The following is a 25,688-nucleotide window of genomic DNA, read 5'->3' as shown; positions in this document are numbered from 1 at the left end:
AGGTTGGATAGTAGGTTGGCTAACGTGAGGAGATGATGTTTTAGTGGGATTATTGCTTGTTAATCCAGAAGCCCAGGTAATGTTCAAGTGACCTGGGGTTCAAATCTCACCACAGTAGATGGTGGAATTTGAATTCAATATAAATATAGAATTAAGCGGTGACTGTAAACCATTGTTGGGAAAAATCCATCTGGTACACTAATGCCCTTTAGGGAAGGAAACTACCATCCTTACCTGGTCCAGTCTGCATGTGGCTGCATTGACTTCCCCCTTTAATGGCTTAAATTAAAATGTTTACCTTTGTGTTTAAATTCAACTGCGTCAGACCTTGACTATCCTCCAAACCCAGTGAGGAGGGGGTCTGCTCTCTTTGAAAAGGCCATGGCAGGCCACCTCATTGCTGATGCCTACTTTTGCTGCTCCTGTTTTGGAGGCAGTGGATGCCAAGCTTAGGATCTGCATAACAAGGTCATTACTACTGTTAATACAGTGGAGAAGTCAGAAATTATCCAGATAATGTATTCAACCTCACTTTGAAAATTCAGCCCCTGCTATTCTCACTTTTTCATTACCAAATAAACCATACCGTCAGCCTTACGATTCAAATACGACAGCTGAGCAAAATTTGTCATTATTTTAATATTTGTTACCAATTATTAACTAGCAAGAAAAAGTCTTTGCTTTTGTCTATTATTTAACCTGATGCCTGGATCTGTGTGTGTGTGAAAGAGTGTGAATGTGAGTATGAATGTGAGTGTGAGCGTGAGTTAGAGAGTGTGAGCATGAAACAGTGTGGGTACGAGTGTGTGAGCGTCAGCGCAAGTGAGATAGCGTGCGAGTGTGAGGTTTGTGTTTGATGGATGATCAGAGGAGTGGGTTTGGCTTTTTAAACCATAAAGCTTTTCAAACCATAAATCTCATTACAGTAAACTGTCAGTCTTTCACATGATAGGTCATTAAGGCATCACCCTGTTGATTGCTAGTACAAGAGAAACAACTCCAATATGAGTCACTATCTTAGGGGAAATACACTTACAGGAATACTGTTCTTAAAAAGAAGAGTTTTCTTTGCAATTTAAGTTTAAAGTGACAAACTGATACATTATAGCATTTATTATTTAATATAGCTATGTATATCACTAAAATTTTCCTTCGTATTTTTATTGTTTAGAAAAAACATCTTTTGCAGAGTTTATTAGATTCGTACTAACACTTGGCACAGGAAGCAACAAGCATTCAAATAAACAAGTGTAAATATATAATATTGTTCCAAATTAGGAACAGTAGTGATACTACTGGGCTAGTAACACACAGGCCCAAACTAACACACCCGAAACAAGTGTTCAAGTCCCTCTGCAGGAGTGGGGGGAGGGGTGAAATTTTAATGAATTAATCAGAATGAAATGCTAACCACATTAATAATGGTCATGTAACTACCAGGTTGTCGTAGAAACCCGCTTAGATCAGTGCTATCCTTCAGGGGAGGTAATGTACTCCTTACCCCATGTACACTACGCAAAATTCCAAACCACAACAACATGACTCACTTCTGACCGCTGAAATGGCACAAGAAGCCACTCAGTTCTATCAAAATGCTACAGAAAAAAATACCGTGGATGTATCTACACCCCGAAGATATCAACAATGCAAAAACACAGTTCACCACCTCAAATTCATGCAATAAATAGTAGCCTTGACCGTGCTGCTCACATCACCAGAACAAATGAATATTGCATACAGATGTGGTTCCCCTGTTTGTGGAGGCAGTTCAGAAGAGGTTCACTAAATTGATTCCAGAGATGAGGGTTTTGTCTTTTGAAGAGAGTTTGAGCAGTTTAAGCCTATGCTCTGTGGAGTTTAGAAGAATATGAGGATATCTGATTGAGGTATATAAGATATGAAAGGGAATTGGGTGCAGTGGTAGTGTGGGGGGAATTTTTAAAAAAGGAAAAGAATTGAACGGAATTGGCAAAGAAGACATAGAGTAGAATGCTTACAATGTGGGGCAATCTAGAATGAGACTTAGTTTAGTTTCAGGATAAGGGGTAGCAGATCTCAAAAGGAGATGAGGAAGAATTATTTCTCACAAAGGGACGTGAATCTGTGGAAGTCAAGATCCCAGAATGTGATGGGCACTGGGACATCGAGTAATTTAAACAGGAGACAGGCAGATTTTTAATTAGTAACGGCTTGAAAGGTTATGGAGAGCGGCAGGAAACCAGCTGAGTCCAAGATGAAATCAGCTATGATCGTGTGGAATGGGGAAACAGGCTTGAGAAGCCGAATTGCCTGCTCCTGCTCTGAATTCTTACGTTCTAAAAATCACACAAACACCAAAATTATTTACTTACAGCAATAAAAAGAAACAGAAGGTATCAAAAATACATCACAGTCTTTTTCCGCTAATGCTGTAGTCATGTGCTCTTTAAAGTGTCAGTACAAGAGAGGGTTGTGGCCCAACTGTGGAATAAACACTGGACGATCTGTATACAGAAGGTACGATTTTTTTTTGCCTTCCTACAGTGTGGTGTGAACGTCACACAATCAATGGCACTTCTTGGGTTGGGGGGTGCTGAATGCAAAAAGTGGTCAGTTTTGATTTCCATGAGTGTCGAGTCTGGGCGTTGTACAGGACTCAACAAATCTAAACGACAAAACTAAAGCAACACGCTGCCCCTGATAGCTAACGCTCCTCCTGTCCATGTTAAAGGCGATCCACTGAAGGCGCTGGGGGGCTAACAGACAGCTCCTTGTGTAACCCTACAGCCTGGCCGTGCTTTCAAACCTGCACCTTACTTCCTACCTCTTCACCGTCACGATTGGAATTCACTCACCAGCAAAGACAACACCAACAACATCGGGCACGTTCGCTTCATTTTCTGGTTCGCTGTCGCGCAGAGACCGAGCCCCGACTCCGGTTTGGTTTTGCTGCTCCCTGAACAGCGAAAGTGAAATAAATCGTGAAACTGCCGTCCCACTGCTCAGAAGAGTTCTTCCTCTGAGTCAGCGTTTCCGAACGGGTTCCTTAATTCACGCAGGGTTTTTGTTTTTCTTTTAAAACAAAATAACATTCGCCAGTGCTTCATGACGTTATACTTTGTATTAAACCTGTTTTTTTTTAAATATCTTTTTAATAGGTCAAGTTTAACTGTAACAGAATCAAAAGGTTACGAGCAGTTCACGCCCCCTTTTAGAGACCATGTGGTTCTAGTAATTTTGCAGAAGAAATAGCCCAACGACATTCATCCTATCAGCGCCTTGGAGGATCATCTTAAATTTTTCCAAAACTCTGAGGAATTCAGACCCACATTCTTCTATGCTTTCTCATAGATAATTTCACCATCCCAGGCGATTATCCATTTTACTTCCTGTATGATAGGTATATCCCTCCCTCAAATAAGGGAATCAACCTTTCAACTTAGGGCCTACTGAGACAACTTTACTCCTGTTCTCGGATCCTGTTGTGATGAAGCCCAACATACCATTCCTATTTTTCCTAACCAACCTCTTCAGAGATGTTATCACACACCTCTGGAGTAGGCGGGACGTGAACCTGTGCCTCACTGTCCCTGGGTAAGTGAATTATCTTCACAGGAGCTGGTATCCCATCGCCAAGTCACCCTTAGTTACAAATGAACTATCCCTGACTTTAGTACTGCCTCTTCGGCCAGCCGTCGGTGTCACTACCTCTGACACTTCCCCTTTTTTGTTCATTTTTCCTTTCTAGGCTGTGACCAGCCAGCTTAAAGCCAGTCCCCAAACTGAGGAGACCTGAATTTACTGTTTTTTTTTTCTCTTTTTATTCCCCCACATCACTCGTGACTGCGTGTGTGTATGTGTAGTGATTCAGTAAAAAGGCACCATTGTGCCAGAACTTCGTATTTCCCACCACCAGGAAAGCACCGCATGTGGCCAGTGAACCATTAACAAGCAAAGCCTGATAAGTGCAAAGCTTACGTGAAGAAAGTGAAGGAGGAGCGTAGGGATTAAATCAAAATAGAATTGGAGGAGGATATAAAGCATTCCACCCCTACCCCCCGCCAACCTTGCAGTTCCCACCTTTCCCTAAAGGCATCAAGAGCACTGATGGACACTTGGGCTCAAACGTAACCGCAAAACAAGGGCAGGAAGTCAGCAGCGACGAAGCCCCAACCCGGCCCACTGCCTGAGAACCTGTTTATAGCCAGCCTGGCCAGGCTCAGCAGCAGACCCATGAGGAGATCCTCCAATTTGCCCACACCCCTCCACACTGGGAGCCCATAGGTCAGGAGCGTGGGGCTGAAGTGCAACCAAAAACATAATAAAAGGTTTTTCAGTTAACTATAAAGGGAGTGCAGATGCCTACAATGAATATATACATGGTCCATGGACTCCACAGTGCCGCAAAATAAGCATTTGGACTGGGAGTCTGTGAAACACCACTACCTGCAATTGTAAGGGACTACTGCGTGCAACTTCCTTACACCTCACTTTGTATCTGTCAGTCCGAGCTGCCTGATTGGACCAGATTAACAGCCCCAATCAGGGAGCTCATTTTTTGAGGCCCAGCTGGCTGACCTCATTACAATCACTACATTAGGGACACTAGCACTGCACCACAAGAGGTCCCTCCCCCAACATACCGATAGCCTTCATAATTATTTGTTGCACCCGCATGCAAACATTTAGTAACTCATGGATAAGGACACCCAGGTCCGTTTGGACACTGCACTTCCCAACCTCTCCCCATTTAATAAAATATTCTGCCTTTCTGCACCAATGTGAATAACCACATTTATTCGCATTGTATTCCAACTGCCACATTCTAAACCGTTCACTTAACCTGTCAAGGTCCTCTTGAAGCCTCCTCACAACTTGCATTTCCAATCTGATTTACGTTGTCAGCAAATTTGGAAATATCACAATTGATCTCCATTTTCAGATACTTTCCCAGTTAACCTGCTCAGAGATCTTACAGAGGAGGTGGGTCTCCCAGTTCAGAGGCCACCACTGTACTACAAGAGTCATTGGTCTCCACATTCAAACATTAGGCCACTTTTGGAATACTGTGTTCAGTTCTGGTCACCCTGCTGTAAGAAAGATGTTGTGAAACTTGAAAGGGTTCAGTAAAGATTTACAAGGATATTGCCAGGGTTGGAGGGTATGAGCTACCGGGAGAGGCTGAATGGGCTGGGGCAATTTTCCCTGGAGCGTCGGAGGCTGAGTGGTGACCTTATAGAGGTTTATAACATCATGAGGGGCATGGGCAGGGTGAATAGCCAAGTCTTTTCACCAGGGTAGGGGAGTCCAAAACTAAAGGGCACAGTTTTAAGGTGAATGGGGAAACATTTAAAAGGCACCTAAGGGGCAACTTTTTCACACAGAGGGCGGTGGGTGTATGGAATAAGCTGCCAGAGGAAGTGATGGAGGCTAGTACAATTACAACATTTAAAAGGCAGCTGGAAGTGTACATGAATAGGAAGGATTGAGAGGGATATGGGCCAAAAGGCGGCAAAGTGACTAGATTAGTTTAGGATATCTGGTCAACATGGACAAGTTGGACCAAAGGGTCTATTTCCGTGCTGTACACCTCTATGATGCTATTTTTTGTATCAACTTCTTCAGAGATGTTATTGTGCAACACTGAAGTAGGTGGGACTTGAACCCAGTTCTCCTGGCTCAGAAGTAAGGACACTATCAGCACTTGGGTAGAGTAGAATTTGTAAGGACAATTCAGGAGGTTTTCTTGACACAGTATGTAAACAGTCCAACCAGGGAAGGGGATATACTGGATCTGGTTTTCGGAAAAGAGCCTGGCCAGATGAATGAGTGAAATTTCAGTGGAGGAGCATTTTGGGAGTAGTGACTATAATGCCATGAGTTTTAAGGTACTCATAGATAGGGATAACAGCAGTCCTTGAGTAAAGGTGTTAAAATGGGGAAAGGCGAACTACATCAATATTAGACAGGAACTGGAGAATGTTGGTTGGAGATGGCTGTTTGAGCATAAATCCACATCGGACATGTGGGAGTATTGCAAATGGAAGTAGATACAAATTCAGAAGCCGCACGTTCCTGTGAGACTGAAGAATAGATATGGCAAGTTATGTGAACCTTGGATGACCAGAGATGTTATGACGTTAGTCAAAAAGAAAAAGGAAGCATACGTAAGGCCTAGGAGGATGGCAACTGATGAAGCCCTTGAAATATATAAGGAAAGTAGGAAATAACTTAAATAAGGAATTAGAAGGGCTAAAAGGGGTCATGGAATTCATTAGCAAACATGATTAAGGAGAATCCCAAGGCTTTATATATATATATTTATATATATATAAAAGTAAGAGAGTATCCAGGGAAAACGTTGGCCCACTCAAGGACAAAGGAGGGAATCTATGTGTGGAGCCAGAAGACGTAGGTGAAGTCCTAAACGAATACTTTGTTTACTGTATTCATCGAAGAGGAGGAATTGGTGGAAGATGATCTCAGGGAAGGGAGTGTCAAATTTCTAAGCCAAGTTGCTATTAAAAAGGAAAAGGTGTTGTGCATCTTAAAAAGCAACAAAATAGATAAATCCCCAGATCCTGATGGGAACTATCCCAGAATATCGAGGGAGGCAAGCGAACAAATTGCTGGAGCATTGACAGACATCTTTGTATCCTCTTTGGCCACAGGTGGGGTCCCAGGGGACTGGAGAATAGACAATGTTGTCCCACTGTTTAAGAAGGGTAGCAGAGATAATCCAGAAAATTACAGGCCCGTGAACCTCATGTCAGTGGTAGGGAAATGATTGGAAAAGATTCTCAGGGACAAGATCTATATGCGTTTAGTAGCAAATGGACTTTTTAGCGATAGACAACATGGTTTTGTGTGGGGAGGTCGTGCCTCACTAACTCGATCGAGTTTTTTGAGGAGTTGACGAAGATGATTGATGGGGGAAAAGTGGTTGATGTTGTCTACATAGACTTCAGTAAAGCCTTTGACAAAGTCCCTCATGGCACACTGGTACAAAAGGTGAAGTCACATGGTATCACGGGGTGAGCTAACAAGATGGATACAGAACTGGCTTAATCATAAGAGGGTAGTGGTGGAAGGATGCTTTTCGGAATGGAGGGTTGTGACTAGTGGTGTTCCACAGGGATCAGTGCTAGGACCTCTGCTGTTCGTTGTCTATATAGATGATTTGCAGGAGAACGTGCCTGGTGTAATTCATAAGTTTGTGAACAATACAAAGATTGATGGTGTTGTGGTTGGTGATGAGGATTGTCAGAGGATACAGCAGGGTATAGATTAGTTGGAGGCAAGGGCAGAAAATTGGCAGATGGAGTTTAGTCTGGACAAATGTGAAGTGATGCATTTTGGAAGGTCAAGTAAAGGTGGAAATTATACGGTGAATGATAGAACCCTTAGGAGTATTGATATGCAGAGGGATCTGGGTATGCAGGTCCACAGATCACTGAAGGTGGCAGCACAGGTAGATAAGGTAGTAAAAAAGGCCTATGGCATGCTTGCCTTCATTGGAAGTTATAGGATTTTATTTCGTTCTCACTTGAAATATTGCGTACAGTTCTGGTCACCACACTACCAGAAGGATGTGGATGATTTGAAGAGGGTACAGAAAAGGTTTACCAGTATGTTGCCTGGTATGGGGGATTTTAGCTATGAAGATAGGTTGGATAGACTGGGTTTGTTTTCACTGGAACACAGGAGGTTGAGGGGTGACCTGATAGACATTTATAAGATTGTGAATGGCATGGATAGAGTGGAAAGTATGAAGCTTTTCCCAGGGTGGACTGGTCAGTTACTTGAGGACACACATTTAAGTTACAGTTGGGCAGGGGGTGGAATTTAAAAGAGATGTGCGAGGCAGGTTTTTCAACACTAAGAGTGGTGAGTGTCTGGAACGCGCTGCCAGACGAGATGTTGGAAGCAGACACAATAGCAGTATTCAAGAAGCACCTGGACAAATACATGAATGGGAAGGGAAGAGAGGGATATGGATCCTGTAAGTGAAGACAGTTTTAGTATGGAAGGGTAAAATGTGTCAGCGCAACCTTGGAGGCTGAAGGGCCTGTTCCTGGGCTGTATTGTCCTTTGTTCTACCACTGTGCCACAAGAGTCATTGGTCCCCATGATCAAAGTATTTATGTAGATTGTTAACAGCCATAGACCTAACACTGATCCATATGATATCCCACAAGTAACAGGCTGGTGAGAATAATACACTGGAAATCAAACCTCACTATTCCACACATCATCACAATGTGAAATCTGACCAATTTAAACATCCATTTAGTTACAAGCACGCATATTCATTGTTACATAGGATGGGTAGGTTTGATGGGACACAGTTTGTTTAGGAATATCATGGGTGGAAACTATAGGCAAAAATACACAAGACCTATAGATCAGAGTCTAAGCCAAAAAGGGTGGATTGATGTGATGTTCGTGCAGTATCTTTTGGATGTTAGCATTTATATTATTTTGGTGTTCACCTCAGTGATCCTCAATTTTGGTAGCTAGGCAGTTAGGCCGAGACCTTGGTTTGAAGTAGCCTTTCTTTTTTGTTTGTCTAAGTTGACTAGATGGCTGGTTCGTGATGCAGAGTGACAATAACAACCTGGGTTCAATTCCCCTACTGGCTGAGGTTAATATGAACCTTGTTCCTTGCCTGAGGTGTGGTGACCCTTAGGTTAAACTACCACCAATCATCTCTCTCCAGTAGTCCTCTGGAACTACAGCAACTTTATCTTTACCTAATCGTGCATTCTAACATTTTCGCTGCTGTTGACATCAAGAAAACAGATATATATCTCTTTACTCTTCCTATTCTCTTATAAAATAATGGGGTTGTATTTCCTACTTTATAGAATGCATGAGCCTTTTTAGAATCTATAGAATTTCAAAAGATTATAACCGATTAATCCATCTCTCTATCCACCTTCCCCAACACTAGGAAATTTATCAACTTTCAATCCAGTTAACTTTTCAAGTACTACTGCTTTACTAATGGTTGTTTTGTTTAGTTTCTCTGTTTCATAGGTCCCTTGGTCATCTCACATTTTTAGGAGATTTTCTATATTTTCTTCCTTGGAGTCAGATGCAAAGTAACTATTTAGTTTGTCCATTATTTTCCTGTTCCCCACTATAATTCATGTCCCAATTTATATTCGGCCCACATTTGTCCTAGCTAATCTTTTCCTTTTCACGTACCTAAAAAAATGTTTACAGTCTACCTTTATGTTCCTCATTAGTTTGTATCTATATGCTCTTTTTATTTTCTTAATTAGTTTCTTTGTCCTCCTTTGCTGCATTCTAAATTGTTCCCAATCCTCAGGCTTACCCTTTTTCAGGAAGCCATATAAGCCATTTCCTTTGGTATCATGCAATCTTTAACCTACTTGATTTACAATGGTTAAATTTTCATTTCTCTTTGGATGTTTGTGCCTTAGAAGAATATATATCTGTTGTAGACCTGTAGTTGTTTTTAAATACTCGCTAGTCTACCATCCAATAATTGTAATTATTGTAATTTCCAAATTCACCATAGCCAACTTACCCCTCATACAGTCATAATGTATTTTCTTCAGATATAAGTCTGTAATTTCTGAATTAATGCAAATTCGATCATATTGTCATTTTTCCCAAAGGCTCCTTTACAACAAGCTTATTAATTTGTTCTTTTTCATCACACAACATTAAATGCAAATAGCCTGACCCCTAATAGGCTGCTCAACATTTTGCTCCAGAAACCAATTTCACACACACTCCAGAAATTCATCTTCCACTGTGTTAGCATTGATTTGACTGACGTAGTCTATGTGTGAATCGCAGTAGTCCATTATTCCTATATCACCCACATTGCATTACTCCAATGCCTAGATTTATACTGTGCCCAATATTATCAATACAGTTTGGTGAACTATAAATAACTTGCGTCAATGTTTGCAGACCTTTGTCATTTCTTAGCTCCACCCAAACCGGTTCTATATCATGATCTTTGGATCAAAGATTCTTTCTCACTAATGTACTGTTCTCGCATCCCTTATTAAAAGTGCTATTCCACCAGCTCTTCCCTTTTACCTAGCTCTCCTAAAGACCAAATATCCTTGGATATGCAATTCCTAATCTTGGTCATCCTATTGTCACAATTTCTGAACGGTATTTAAATCATACTTAATTTGTGTATTTAAAAAATCTTTTTTTGATAATGCTGCTTGCATTCAGATAGGGTGACTATAATTCTGTTTTTTTTAACATTAATCTCTATTCTCACTCTATCTGATTATTGTGGATGTTTCATCTTCTGTTTTTGCTTTCTAATTTTTTACTTCCTTTATGAGTTTTGCTTCTCACTAATTCACTGTCAAGTTCACAACCCCCGCCAATCTGGCTAACCTCTCGACAATAGCACTAATGAAACTCCCTATTAGAATATTTGACCCAGTCCTTCCAGGATGCAGTTTTTTCATCTTGTACAGAAATCAGCAGTCCAGCCAACTGAGCTAAGCAACCCCGTCACCTGAGATAGTAAAGTAGATGAAGGCATTATAGAATCATAGAGACATACAGCACAGAAACATATCCTTTGGTATAACGAGTCCATGCCGACCATAATCCCAAACTAAACTAGTCCCACATGCTAATGCTTGGACTATATCCCTGCAAGCCTTTCTTATTCATGTACTTATCTAAATGTCTTTTAAACATTTTAACTGTACCCACATCCACCATTTCCTCGAGAAGATCATTCCACACACGAACCACTCTCTGTGTAAAAAACTTGCATCTCGCATCCTTTTTAAATCATTCTCTTCTCACCTTAAACACATGTCTTGAAATCCCCACCATAGGGAAAAGACACCTGCCATTCATGTTTATTTATGCCCATGATTTTATAAACCTCTATAAGGGCACCCCTCAACTTCCTACACTCCAGTGAAAGAAGACCCAGCCTATTCAGCCTCTCCTTATAACTCAAACCTTTCATTCCCGGCAACATCCATGTAAAATTTTTCTGAACATTTTCCAGCTTGATAATATCCTTCCTATAATGGGGCAACCAGAACTGGACACAGTACTATAGAGGAGGTTTCACCCATGTCCATTCTCACCAATTCCCCCACAACTCTGATTTGGAGATTTATTTTGATGGCCATAAGTTCCCAGGCAGCTAGATAGCCTTAACCTGGTTACTCATGTTCTTTGTGTTTATAAAGCTGGCTAATTGTAGAGGTGTTGAGGAGAATAGACGGAGACGGTCTCTATCAGTAAATAATTTATGGCAATGAGATTGGGTGGATAAAGTAGCTCAGAGGTCCTGTTTATTTTTTCATATTTCTCTTGTATCAAAAACCTCCATTATTGCTGATGACATCAGTTCACATGATTGGCTTTCACTGCTGTGCTGGTGTTAGGAATCATTAATGAATGGCCAAATGGAGGATGTGGACCTGGAATATTATTGCAGTGCATCAAACAGGCTGCTGGTATTTATTGCTTCTGGTTCATTTTCTGTTAAGCAAATGATGGGGATGGAGCAAATCTTGGACAATAAATGGTCACATAACGCAATTTAGATCTTCACAAATTCTTCTTTATACAAGGGGCTGTTTCAGCAGAAGTGAAAACAGTTGCAAAAGCAGGAAAAAAATAGTTACAAAGGTGCAGAATAAATACCAGATATGAATGTAAATAGCAACATAAACTTTTAATTAAACCATCCATATCAAAACAGCAGTAACCACAGAGCAATTATGCAGAACTTTCTTCAATAAACTTCAACCATAAGACTTGAAGATTACCGAGGAGGTGGAACAGCGAATAAAAAAAGTATAAGGTATCGTTCATTCTATAATATTGAGGAAAAATGAAGACAGCAACTTGAAGTTTGATTAGTGAGATGGAGTGATGGTACATTTCAGCCTCAGTTTGTAATTTGTCAAAACATACTGCCCTAAAAATCTTTGAAACCACTTCACTCTCAAACCCCACCAACAAATTACAGAGGCATATCATTAACAAGCACATAATATACAAAGACAAGCAACATTAATTTTTGAGGAAGATTTAAGAATTTTTCTTTCACTTGTTTATGAGATGTGGGCATCTCTGGCTAGGTCCGCATTTATTGGCCATCCCTAATTTAGAACATAGAACAGTACAGCACAGTTCAGGCCCTTCGGCCCACGATGTTGTGCTGACCTATTATCCTATTAAGATCAAACTACCCTGCATACCCTACATTTTACTATCCTCCATGTACCTGTCCAAGAATCGCTTAAAAGTCTCTAAAGTATCAGAGTCCACTACCACTGCCAACAGCGCATTCCACACGCCCACCACTCTCTGTGTAATTGCCCTGGAGAAGTGGGTGGTGAACTGTCTTCTTGAACTGTGATGTGGAGGTGCTGGTATTGGACTGTGGTGGACAAAATCAGAAACCACAGGACACCAAGTTATAGTCCAACAGGTTTATTTGAAATCACACAACCTTTCGGAGCTCTGCTGCTCTGTCACCTGATGAAGGAGCAGCACTTCAAAAGCTTGTGATTTCAAATAAACCTTGGGACTATAACATGGTGTCCAGTGACTTCTGTTCTTGAACCATTGCATTGGCATATTCATGCTACACCACCAATACACAAGTTCATCTTGGCTTCTTGAAATCTTCTACCTAGGAAATTGCAATGATGCAGCAGCGGCAGGACGACAAGTCTGCACAGATTTCGGCATGGTTACAATTCGTAACATTCAAGCTGCAACCAACTTGAAGTAACAGGCCACATATCAGGCAATTGAATCACTAAACAATTTCAAAACCTGTACCCAGACCAATTCATCAGTTTTAAGGGGTGGTGCAGTATTGCATCTTGATGCAACCAAACTTACTGATCCTTCAGTGAAGTATGGCATCAATATCCAGGGTAACTTTGAGCAAAACTGAATGGAATGAAGCGAAGTGCTATAATTCAGAAGGTTGACCACTGGTCAACAAAGATATTCCTCTTTATCAAAATGTTGATATTCTAGACCAAGAAGTTGAAAATATTCTCAAGTTTGAACTTGAGAATTTATTACACTTTGGCCAGAGCCATTGTGAACTGTTGTAATTGGCAACTGCTAAAAATGAACAACTATAAAAGAGGCAAAGAATCATTATACAGGATGACTTGACAATACTAAAGGTGAACCCGAGAAGATTCATTCCTTTTGACCATACAGAGTTGAACTCGGTGTATATTGCAATAAGTCATTTTCACGGGCAAACAAGTCCTAATACCAGAAGCACTGAGGTCTCTGAGCTACTGGAGCAGAGAAAAGAGTATGGCTGCAGCTGTTCCCTGTGGCTGTGTCCTAGTGGGTCCTTCGATGAGGCTGCTTCAACAGCGGCTGAAGACAATGTGGATTCAAGCCCCGGATTCCAAAGGCCTGGGTTTCCTTGAGGCTTCGACAACATCTTCCTGGTGGCATGGTTGGTCTAGTCCAGCCTGGGAGTCCTTTGGGCAGCTTCAGCAGCTGGTTTGGTCAGCATCGGTCTGGGTCTCCCAGTCTCGGCTTCAATCAGTCTGTGGCTCCATGCAGCACTTTCTTCGGCATCACGGTGGCTCCAGCCCAGGATTCCAATGGGGGCAGGGTGGGGGGGTTGGGGGTTGTGAAATAGACCAAGTGCACTATGTCTTAAGTTCTCTTTTTTAATTTCTTTTTTTCTCCTTTTTTAATTATATTATCATGGAAGGACTATTATTCAGAACTTTTGATTTTTCTAATTTCTTACTATGACTTTGTGCTTTCAAAGTTCTATAATGCTGGACTTTTAATTTCTTTATTTTTCTAGTGTTTGTCCTAAGAATTTGTACTCAAGAATCTGTACCTAGATACCTTGGTACCTAAGATGATGCCATAAGTGATAACTTGTAACCTTTTCACTGTACTCGTGATAATAAAGCCAATTCAATTCAATTCAATTCAAGATATTATGTCCATATTACACCAGGGACCCACGGATATTGAACATATACGACAGCTAACCCATGAATCTGAGCACTGACCAAGGATAAGTCAGGATATTCAACAACTTGCGAAGGTGCCAAAAATATCAAACCCAACAGTCGGGAGGGAGTCTCAACATCCACATGATGTTTGATTCAACTGGCAACAGACTAATTCCAGTCCATGGGGAAGATTACATCCTTATGATGGATCACTTCTTTAAATTTCCCATTGTTCAATGACTTGACTGTCGTTGACAGTTTGTTCGGTATTCCAGATCAGATCGTGTCTGACCGTGGACCCCAGTGTATTGCTAAATCATTTCAAGACATAAACAGCCACAATCAAGTGAATGCCTAGAGGAGTCTAGAGGCAGTAGGAAAATACTTAAGAAGGAAATCAGGAGGTGGAGAAAAGGAACATAAGGTATCTTTGGAAAATAAGGTTAAGGAGAATCCAAAGAGATTCTCCAAAATACATTAAGGGAAAAAAAAATAACTAAGGAGAGAATCAGGCTGGGGCTATTTTCCCTGGAGGGTTGGAGGCTGAGGGTGTCATTGTAGACACTTATAAAATCATGAAGGGCATGGATAGGGTGAACAGCCAAGATTTTTTTTTTCCAGGGTAGGGGAGTCCAAAACTAGAGGGTATAGGTTTAAGGTGAGGCAGGGGAAGATTTAAAAGAGACCTGAGGGGCAACTTTTTTGAGCAGTGGGTGGTGCACGTATGGAATGAGCTGCCAGAGGAAGTGGTGGAGGTGAGTACGGCTACTACGTTTAAAAGGCACGGTACATGAATAGGAAGGGCTTGGGGGATTATAGGCTGAATGTTGGCCAATAGGACGAGGTCAGTTTAGGATATCTGGTTAGCATGGACGAGTTGGACCATGCTGAATGACTCTATGACATGTCTTCTAAGTGAGGAGGGACCCATTTCACATCATGCCCTCACTGGCATCGCTCAATCAGTATAGCAGAACTTTCGATTGCATGTTACATATTATCAAATGGAAGCATGTCGAACAACAAGGCAAAACTTCGACATTGCTTCTCAAATGTCCTGTCTGCTCTTCCATATTCAGGATATGTTGAATTAGGACTTAAAATAGATCTACTTTTTGTTTTGAAAAGATCTTGAGATGAAAACAAAGCCCACTGATTTTTTCGAATTGCACAATTCCTGGTACGGTACATGCATTCAGAGATGAGGTGGTTATCTCGAGGTTGAATACTAACTTTCTTATTTAAGTTCAAGGAAGTTGAACACTTTTGGTTGCTAAGAAACCCGATAGTTTAAAGTACTGAACAATTACATGTGGCTGGTTGTACTGGTTTATCTCACAGACTTATTCAGGTGAAATAAATACACTGAATAAAGCACCATCAGCTGGAAGAGCTTTTTATTTTTGCCCAGCATGGGCAAATTAATGTCTTCAAAATGCAAGTGCTAGCTAACCTGGCAAGTTTGTGACTTGAAGTTAAGGGAGACTGTGGACACATTTGAGCTCCTAAATATGTGTCTGCCACTGAAACAACTCCACAGAGCCCAGCATCCTATCACCAAGTCACCCTTTATTTACACGTGGAGAGTCCTTGACAATGATCCTGCTCCCTCAGAGTCAGCTCTTCAGGTGAACAGAACCCCTGACTCTCCTGTTTATATCTGTCAGCCAGTGCTCCTTGATTGGACCAGGTTAACAGCCCAAATCAGGAGCTCATATTCTACAAGTTCCACCAAGAATCATAGAATCCCTGCAGTGTGGAAGCAGGCCATTCAGCCCATCAAGTCCACACTGACCCGCAGAAGAGCATCCCACCCAGACCCATCCCCCATCCTATCCTTCTAACCCTGCATTTCCCATGGCTAATCTACCTGGCCTGCACATCCCTGGACTCTATGAGCAATTTAACATGACCAATCCACCTAACCTGCACATCTTTGGACTGTGGGTGGAAACCAGAGCACCCGGAAGTAACCCATGTAGACACGGGGAGAATGTGCAAACTCCACACAGACAGCCACCCGAGGGTGGAATCAAATTTGGGTCCCTGGCGCTGTGAGGCAACAGTGCTAACCACTGAACCACTGTGCCACCCACCTGGCTGACTTCATTTCAATCAATACAACCACATCGCTGTGGAAGCTTCCAAGTAATTATACAGTGCCATACCATCTTCCCTCATGGAGAATTTTATACAGAAAAACACCTTTGACCACAAGTCCATCAGTGGTTAGTATGTAAAAAAAGGCCTGTGGATAAAGGTGATAGAAAATCAAGTGGTTTCTTGAGAACATCTTGTCACCAGAACTTACAAACAAGGCATAGCTTAGCTAGTGGTGAGAGAAGTCCTTCCTTATTTGTCTGACTTCCCTGAATGAAGAAAGCTCTGACTGTGTAACACAAGCATACAGTGTCAATCCAGATTTTGTGCTCAGGTTCTGGTATCAGATTTGTTGATAGAATGGGTTGGATTTTCATGTCTTCCAGGAGTTGGGAATAGAGGTTGGGAACAGTCAGAGCTTAATTTATATTTCTGAAAATTGGAATTTCCCCTGGACAAATGAACCCACCCAAGTTTCCCCCAAGTGACATTGAGAGGTTAGAGTTGCACCCCACACACACATTACTTATATCAGAATAGCCATTAAAAGGTAAATCCTCTTCAATTTACTGATTCAGCTGGGAGCAGCCATTCTCTTCAGTGAGTTCTGAATGCTTCGGCCAGGTTAGTAGCAGTTTGAGACAGGTTGGCAGCAACTCTTTAAAAATCAATATTTGCCAACACAAGCTCTAATAATGTTTTGATGAGGATATAGGAAGGACAAGAGAATGCGTAAACTTGGGCCTCGTATCTAAAGAAGGATATGCTGGCCTTCGGAGGCCTCTAGAGGAGTTTACAAGAATGATCCTGGGGATAAAGGGCTTGCCATATGTGGAATAGTTGAGGACTGCAGGTCTATGCTTGATGGTGTTTAGAATGATAAGTTGGGGGATCTGATTGAGACTTACATAAAACTGAAAGGCTTTGATAGAATGGATGTGGAGAAGATGTTTCTGCTAATAGGAGAGACTAAGACCCAAGAACACAGTCTCAGAGTGAAGGGACAACACTTGGAAACTGAGATAAAGGGAAATTTCTTGAGCCAAAGAATGGTTAATCTGTGGAACTCATTGGCAAAGTCATTGAATGCATTTAAAACAGAGATAGATGGGTTTCTTGATTGGAAAGGGGATCAAGGGTTATGGGGAGAAGGCAGGAGAATGGAGTTGAGAAACATGTTAGCTATGCTCGAATGGCTCAGCAAACTCAATGGGCCAAATGGCCCAATTGGGTCCCTGTATCTTATGGACTTATGGTCTTATGGAGACAAAACCAACTCAGTCACATACCTTCAAGCAACTGCTACCAGAAAGCATGCAGCATGAGGCAATCATGAGGTCAGGTGATGCAAAGCATCCTTCTTCCAAAGCTGTCCTGTACTCAGTTACTACCATTCCCTACCTTCCTGGTGAAAAGCTTTCATTGCCATTAGCAGCTGAGCTGCCATTTCCAAAGCTCAGACCACCCCTGTCCCCATCAGCATTCAGCCATGTGCATCTGCAAGACATCTATCTCCATTTTTCTGGAGATCTTCGAAATTGAACACCATCATCTGCAAGAACAAGGAGAGGATGCTGTGGTAGCACTTTGCGATACCTCCAAGAATTCTTCGATTAATTCTCCTCATTGCCTACCTGTGTCATTGACAGTGCTGCATCTTTGTCATGGACACATGTTCCTGCAATGCTGCTGTTTGTCCACCCAAGGCCTGGCATGCTGCAACCAGTGTTGCCAGGCTGAACTCATAATAGAAACATCTCATTAGCCTCGACAGAGTGCAAAAGGTCAGCGAAACACTCTCGGCACTGTGCCCAGGTCTTCAGACAGTCACCAGCAGAGAGAAAAAACCTCCAGGACCTTCATTCGAGCTCCTTTTGTGGTGGCAGTAGGAACTTCAGTGAGCAGGATGTTCCGAGGTGTATTAACTTCTGTAAAGAAGATAGTGATCTGTAAAGCACTGATGTGCCCCAGGATTCTTCAGTCTGCTATCCTGAGATGGGGAGGGGGGAATGTAGTGGGTAGAGCATAGCTCACACTGTATGGTACTATAGTGTGCCCCACATTAGCTGCATGGAGTGTAACATTGAATGAGGGATTGTTCTGTGTGTACCATGGGAAGAAAAGTTTGCATGACATGACTTTAATGTCCTCAGCATTCCATGATAATTGATAGGGTGGCAATCAGGATTATTCAGCAACTGTTGCCCAATTGCAGAGCCATATCTAATGTTGGATACCATGTTTAGAGCTTTTGAAGCACAGGCTGATTGGATACAGTGACTAACAGACATGATGTGTAATGCTATCCCCAGTCTTTGGAACATATAACCTACATACCTAACATCAAGCCAGCAGTGAAACTCATAAACCACAGTATTCATTTGTGTGATGGGCAGAATGTCCTTCTTGCTTAATGGAAGCTCCTGAATACCAGTCATGTTGCAGTTGCACAGTTGCCATGTGAAACAGTGAGCTTCACCTGTTGCTCAAATGTTAGCCATTTTTGGCCCTGTGAGGTGCCCAGTCTACCTCAGATTACTCTGGAATTTCAAACATTTGGCTGGAAAATGAGGTTATGGGATGGGACAATAGAGATGCTGTGGCAGAAATTGAAGGAGATGTTTCAGACTGCTCAGAAAAGATATGTTCCAGTGAGGAAATAAATAAGGGAAAGATGTGCATCGATGATTTAAGAAGAAAGTTAAAGATAGAATCGCATTAAAACAAAAAGTGAATAATAATACAAAAAGAAGTGACAATTTAAAAGATTGGACAGAATGTGAAAAACAGCAAAGAACGACCAAATGACAAATAAAGAAGAAGAAATTGAAATACAATTGAAAGCTAGTTAGAAGTATAAAAACAATCAGCAGGAGATTCTACAGGTATTTAAAAGGAAAATAGTGAGTGTTGGTTCTCTAGAGAGTGAGTTTGGTGAATAAATGATTCAAAATAAAGAAATGGTAGATCAACTTAACAGATATTAATTGAACTGAAGATATAAATAACTTTTCAAATAACTGCAAATCAGATGTGAAAGGGAAGGAGGAACTTAAAACAATTATTCACCTGGGAAGGTGCACGTGGAGGAGTTATCAGAACTAAAAGTTGATAAGTCCATATCCTGATAGACTTTATCCCATGATCTTAAAAGAAGTGACTGCTAACATAGGTCAATACAGAGGGTTTAATTTTTCATAATTCCTTGGATTCTGGAAAGGTCACATCATATTAGAGAACAGCAACTGTGACTCCTCTATTCAAGAAAGGAAGACGTAAGAAAATAGGGAACTATAGGCCCATTAGCTTAACATTTGTCATGAAAAAAATACTGGAAACTTCTTTCAATGCCAATATACCACGCCACTTGGAAATCCTTCTGCAACCCAGCTAAGACAATATATTTTTGTGAAAGGGAAATGACAATGACCTAACTTATGAGAATTTTTCTGAGGAATTAACAAGCTCTTTAGAAAGGGTACAGAAATGGTTGACCACCGTGTTGCCTGATTTGGAGGGTATTAGCTATGAGGACAGATTGGACAGTCTTGGTTTGTTTCAATTTGAACATCGAAGAATGAGGGGGTGACCTGATAGAAATTTACAAAATTATGAGAGGCACAGATAGAATGGATAGCCAGAATCTTTGTCCCAGGGTAGAAATGTCAATTACTATGGGACATAGATATAAGGTAAAAGGGGTAAGTTTAAAGGAGATGTGAGCAATAAATTTTTTACGCAGAGGGCGGTAGGTTTCTGGAATGTGCTGCCAGAATAGGTGGTGGAGGGGTGGAGGTGAATACAACAGCAACATTTAAGAAGCAAATTGACAGATTTATGAATAGACAAGGAATAGAAGGATACAGACCATGTAGGGCAATAGGTTTTTAGTTTAGAAAAGCATCATGTGTCAGCACAGTCTTGGTGGGCCGAAGGGCCTGTTCCTGTGCTGTACTGTTATTTAATACCGATAAAGCGGAGCTGTTGGTGTACTCTATTTGGAATTACACAAGATGTTTGACCAGGTGCCAATTTAAAAGTTACAATGTAAAATGAGAGCTGATGGTGTAAGGGTTACATAATAGTGTGGGTAGGGGATTGGACAGTTGCAAGAAATGGAATAGGCATGAATGGGTCATTTTTGGGTTAACATGATTTGGCAAATGAAGTGTCACAGTAATCACTGCTGGGGCTTAAACAATTTACCATTTGTATTAATTACTTAGGCAAAGAAATGTATGATAGCTGCATTTTCTCATAAAAACAAAGACATGTAGTAAAATAAACTGTGAAGCAGACATAAGGAGTCTATAAAGGAATGTTGATAAGTGAGTTGGCAAAAATTTGATGGAGTATAATGTGGGAAAATGCAAATCTGTCCATTTTAGCAGGATGAGGAGAAAAACAGCATGTCATTGAAATTATGAAAGATTGCAGAATCTGAGGTACAGAAAAATCTCTGTATCCTGATGCATGAATCAGATAAAGTTAACATGTAGGCACAAAAAATGATTAGGAAGGCAGCTGAAATGCTAGTGACTGTTACACGAGGAATGGAATGTAAAAGTAGGGATGATTTTCTACAGTTGTGCAGGGCAGTAGTGAGACAATATTTGGAAACTGTGCATGGTCTCCTTAGAACATAGAATACAGAACTGTCCAGAACAGGAACAGGTCATTTGGCCTACGATGTCGTGCCAAACCTGATGCCAAATTAATCTAATCCCTTCTGCCTGCCCTTGATGTATATCCCTCCATTCCTTGCATATTCATGTGCTTATCTAAAAATTCCTTAAAACCAGCTATTGTATCTGCCTCTACCATCACCCCTGGCAGCAAGTTCCAGACTCCTACCACTCTCTGTGTAAAAAATGTGCCCCTAACATCTCCTTTGAACTTTCCCCCTCTCACCATAAGTGCATGCCCCCTAGTTTTAGACTTTTCAACTCTGGGAAAAAGATTTTGACTGACAACCCTATCTCTGCATTTTATAATTTTATAGACTTCTATCAAGTCTTCCCCCAGCATCTGCCACTCCAGAGAAAGCAACCTGAAATTTTCTAGCCTCTCCTTATAGCTCATTCCCTCTAATCCAGTCAGCATCCTGGAAAACCTCTTCTGCACCCTCTCCAAAGCATCCACACCTTTCCCTTAATGTGGTGACCAGAACTGGATGCAATACCCTAAGTGTTGCCTCAACAAAGTCTTATAAAGCTGCAACATGACATCTTATCTCTTGTACTCAATTCCCTGACCAATAAAGGCAAGCATGCCATATACCTTTTTCACCACCCTATCTACTGGCGTGGCCACTTTTAGAAAGCTATGGACTTGAACCCCAAGATCCCTCTGTACACCAATGCTGTTCAGAGTCCTGCCATTAACTATACACTTTTCCTTAACATTTGATCTCCCAAAGTGCAGCACCTCACACTTACCCAGATTAAACACCATGTTTGTATTCTTATTTTTATAAGAAAGAATATAAATGCTTTAGAAGCAGCTCAGAGAATGTTCACTCAACTGTTACTTTTGGATGGAGTTTTATCTTTTGAGATACATTGGACAGGCTGGGCCTGTATCCATTGGCATTTAGAAGAATATGAGGTGATTTTGTTGACTTTACTGATTTTATAAAAAGTCCTGGAAGGACATCACAGTCAAGACACAGAAAGGATGATTCCTCTTGTGGGAGATACTGAAACGAGTGGGCACAGTTTAAAAATAAGGTGTCTTCTACTTAAGATAGCTTAAGAAATCTTTTTTCTCAGAGGCTCATGAGTCTTTGGAACGCTCTTCACCAAACAATGGTGGAAGCATGGCCATTGAATAATTTTAAGGTGGATGTAGATTGGTTTTTGACTAACAAGGGAGTAGGTGAGAATATGGAGCAGAGATCACAACCAGATCAGTCTGAAACAGATTGAATAGTGGAAGAGACTTGAGAAAGCAGAATGGCCCATTCCTGCTCCTGTTTCGTATCATCATATGTTCAAACATCTTTTATTTAAATACTGGAATTGCCAGAAACATGGAATTATATATTGTCACTCTGAAGAACTCAAAGGATGTTTCAGTGATCATTCCCCAGTGATGTTCTTCTCAGTATGAGTAAGAATTAAACAAATTATTCACTTTCAAAATGATTAGTTCTTTTCTAAATTTGGATTGCCACCCACTCTATCATCACAGCTGCGTTCAGATGGGATAGTAGTGTGACAACCTGCATCTTGTTGTATGGTGAGAATATAGGATTTTCTTAAATAACATCCTGAGTGTAAAGTGATCAATGTTAGCATAGAAACCAGTTTTTCTACTATGCTCATAATGATGTTTTCAGAATATTTTCTGAAATAGCATGTAGTTGCTATTGTCCATCCCTAATTATCCTCAGGAAGGTGGTAGTGAGCTTCCTTCTTGAACCACTGCAGTCCATCTGGTATATGTGCATCCACAGTGTTGTTAGGAAGCCAATTCCAGGATTTTAGTCCAGTGACAGTGAGGGAATGGCGATATAGTTCCAAGTCAGGATGGTGAGTGACTCGGAGGGGAACTTGTTGGTGGAGGTTTACCCACACGTGCTTTCCCCGTCTTAAGTGGTGGAGGTCATGAGTTTGGAAGGTGTCAAAAAAGAGAATTGAAATGTAACAGCAGTGGATCCTGTAGATGACGCATTTTGTTGCTACAGTTCATGGTTGTAGAGAGACTGAACCTTTAAAAGTGTAGAAGGGTACCAACCAGCGAGCTGCTTTGTCCTGGATGGTGTCAAACTTCTTGAGTGTTGTTGGAGCATCCATCCAAGCAAGTGGGAAATATTCCATTACATTCCTGACTTGTGCTTTGTAGATAGTGGAGGCGTCAGGGAGTCAGGAGGTAAGTTATACTACTGCAAGATTCCCAGCTCTGACCTGACCTGACTTGCTACATACATGTTTATCAAAGCAACAATTTATACCATTCAGTCTCAGTGAAAACAAATGACCACATGACATGTGATGTAGGAAAATATATTTATTTCTAATAGAGAATTCACTTTTAAATTTTAATAATTATAATTACAATATTTCAAATTGGATCTTCATAAAGTATTTTAAAACAATGTTTACTTTAACCCCCAAGTAAGTGAAACTTGCCCAAGCTAGTCAAGTGAATCTGACTTATCCAACTTGATCCTCATACGAAGTCTATCTTTGGACTGCATGATTAGTTCTAATACAATTAATCTTAAATATAGGTGTAATGAATTCATTTTATTGTTTTAATGCAAATTTTAATGCTTTAAATTTGTTTTTTGATCATTACTAATTTTCCTGAAAGTCAACCCACTTTGGTTACAAGATTTATTTAACTATCAAATTCCATTGAAGTCATGGGCCTCACAAATCCCTGGGCATGGTTGGTCGTTTATTTCTTTAATGAGAGGCCTGTATTAAAAGATTAGAGGATGGCTCTGAATTGCACAACATTCCAAACGAATTTGATTTAATTATCATTTCCTACATCAGGCTATTTTCCTGGCTCAGAAAGAAAAATATGTTTGCCTGCATCGTTTTCATATGTGTCATCTCTTACTGATGATCATTTTTAGAGTCAGAGAGTCGTACAGCATGGAAACAGACCCTTAGGTCTAACTAGTCCACTCTGACCATGTTCCAAACTAAACTAATCCCACTTGCCTGTGTTTGGCCCATATCTCTTCAAACCTATCCCATTCATGAACTTATCCAAATATCTTTTAAATGTTGTATCTGTACCTGCATGCACCATTTCCATTCGCAGTTCATTCCACACACGAACTACTTTCTGTGTAAAAAGTTGCCCCTCATGTCTTTTTCAAAACTTTCTCCTCTAACCTTAGAAATATGACCCTAGTTTTGAACTCGCCCACCCTAGGGAAAAGATCCTTGCGATTCGGCGTATCTATGCCTTTCATGATTTTATAAACCTCTATGTGGTCATCCCTCAACCTCCTACATTCCAGTGAAAAAAGTCCCAGGCCATAGCTGGAGTACAGTGTGCAGTTCTGGTCACCACACTATTAGGAAGGATGTGACTGTATTCGAGGGAATGCAGAAGTGATTCACCAAGACGCTGGTGAACTATGAAGAGAGGCTTAATAGGTTCAGGTTGTTTTCTTTGAAGCAGAGAAGGTTGAGGGGAGACCTGATAGAAGTGGATAAGGATTTTGAGAAGATTGTAGCTCAGGTTGTTGATGCGGTTGTTTACTTGCTCGCCCAGCTGGTAAGTTTGTTCGCAAATGTTTCATCACCCTGCTAGGTAACATCATCAGTGCGCCTCCGGTGAAGTGTCGGCGTTCCATCCCACTTGCTATTTATGTGTCTCGGTTTGCTGGGGTGGGTGTCATCGTTTCCAGACTTGTTTCTTCGTGGTTGGTATATGGGCTCCAGCTCTGCATGTTTGTGAATGGAATTCCGGTTTGAGTGCCAGGCCTCCAGGAATTCTCGTGCGTCTCTTTGCTTGCCATGTCCTGGGGTGGCTATGTTGTCCCAGTTGAATTGGTGTCCCTCTTTGTCCTCGCGTATTGAAATGAGTGACAGTTGGTCATGTATCTTGGTAACTAGTTGGTGTTCGTGAATCCTGATGGCTAGTTTCCTTCCGGTTTGCTCTATACAAAGACTGCCAAAAACATTAGAGATAACACAGTGTGGAGCTGGAGGAGCACAGCAGGCCAGGCAGCATCAGAGGAGCAGGAAAGTTGATGTTTCGGTTCGGGACCGACTAGTAAGATAGTTCTTACTAGCTCTGCCAAAAACATTACATGTTTTTCCAGTACGCACTGATGATGTTACCTAGCATGGTGATGAAATGTTTGCGAACAAACTTACCAGCTCAACGAGCAAATAACCAGCGTGAATAGAAAGCAGCTATTGTCCTTTGTGGAAGACTCAATGACAAGGGCACACATTTTTTTAAAGTGAAAGGCAAGAAGTATAAAGGAGATTTGAGGAAAGTTATTTTTTCACCCACAGGATGGTGGAGATCTGGAACGCACTGCCTGAGAGGGTAGTTGAGGCGCGTAACCTCACAACCTTGCAAAAGCACTTGGATGCACACTTGAAACGTCATAACATTTAAGGCTATGGGTCGAGTGTGAGAATGTGGGACTGGTGTAGATGGTAGTGCATTTTTTGAGGTACAGATTCAATTGGCTGAAGGGCCTCTTCTGTACTGTATGAATTTATGATTCTGTGTAAACTCAGCAGCAACCTTTTCTCTTACGGCATTAAATCCGAAGTCATTTTGAAAATAATCTACAAGCAAGAGACTTAGCCATAGAGTCATAGAGTCAGACAGCACAGAAACAAACCCTTCGGTCCAGCCCATTCATGCCAACCAGACATTCCCAATCTGACCTAATTCCATTTGCCAGCATTATCTGCATCTTCAAAAGGGACATGTGAATTGTTATACTAAAGCTCTTACATCAGGTGCCTTCATCAGTGGGAAGGAGGTCTTGGTGGATAGTTTAAAATGCTATAAGAGTTTTGTATGAGCTTGGAGGCAGCATTAATTGGACAATCATCTCTTCACTGGCCATGGCTGATACCATGTTTCACAGGGTCTTGCTGCAAGCCTGACTGCACAGGATCAGTTCCC

At 41.2% G+C, this 25,688-nt stretch overlaps 1 protein-coding gene across 3 annotated transcripts in view; it reads right to left on the bottom strand.

Annotated features, from left to right (window-relative positions):
* The window catches only part of LOC109929457 (tumor necrosis factor receptor superfamily member 6-like), a 37,423-nt gene extending 33,293 nt beyond the window's left edge, over positions 1–4,130 (bottom strand). For 2 of the 3 annotated variants that reach the window (XM_048608898.1, XM_048608899.1), the window contains exons 1-2: positions 4,060–4,129; positions 2,835–2,935 (exon numbers count right to left, since the gene is read on the bottom strand). In XM_048608898.1, coding sequence (XP_048464855.1) covers positions 2,835–2,935; positions 4,060–4,075 — 117 coding nt within the window. In that variant the 5' untranslated portion in view covers positions 4,076–4,129. Of the gene's footprint in view, positions 1–2,834; positions 2,936–4,059 lie in introns of all 3 variants that reach the window. The other variant, XM_048608897.1, reaches the window with a different exon arrangement.
* Positions 4,131–25,688: the final 21,558 nt, after the last annotated feature.

This window comes from Rhincodon typus, chromosome 20, assembly GCF_021869965.1.
Source record: "Rhincodon typus isolate 14 chromosome 20, sRhiTyp1.1, whole genome shotgun sequence".
NCBI classification, from domain to species: Eukaryota; Metazoa; Chordata; class Chondrichthyes; order Orectolobiformes; family Rhincodontidae; genus Rhincodon; species Rhincodon typus.
This window is presented reverse-complemented; position numbering and strand designations above follow the sequence as displayed.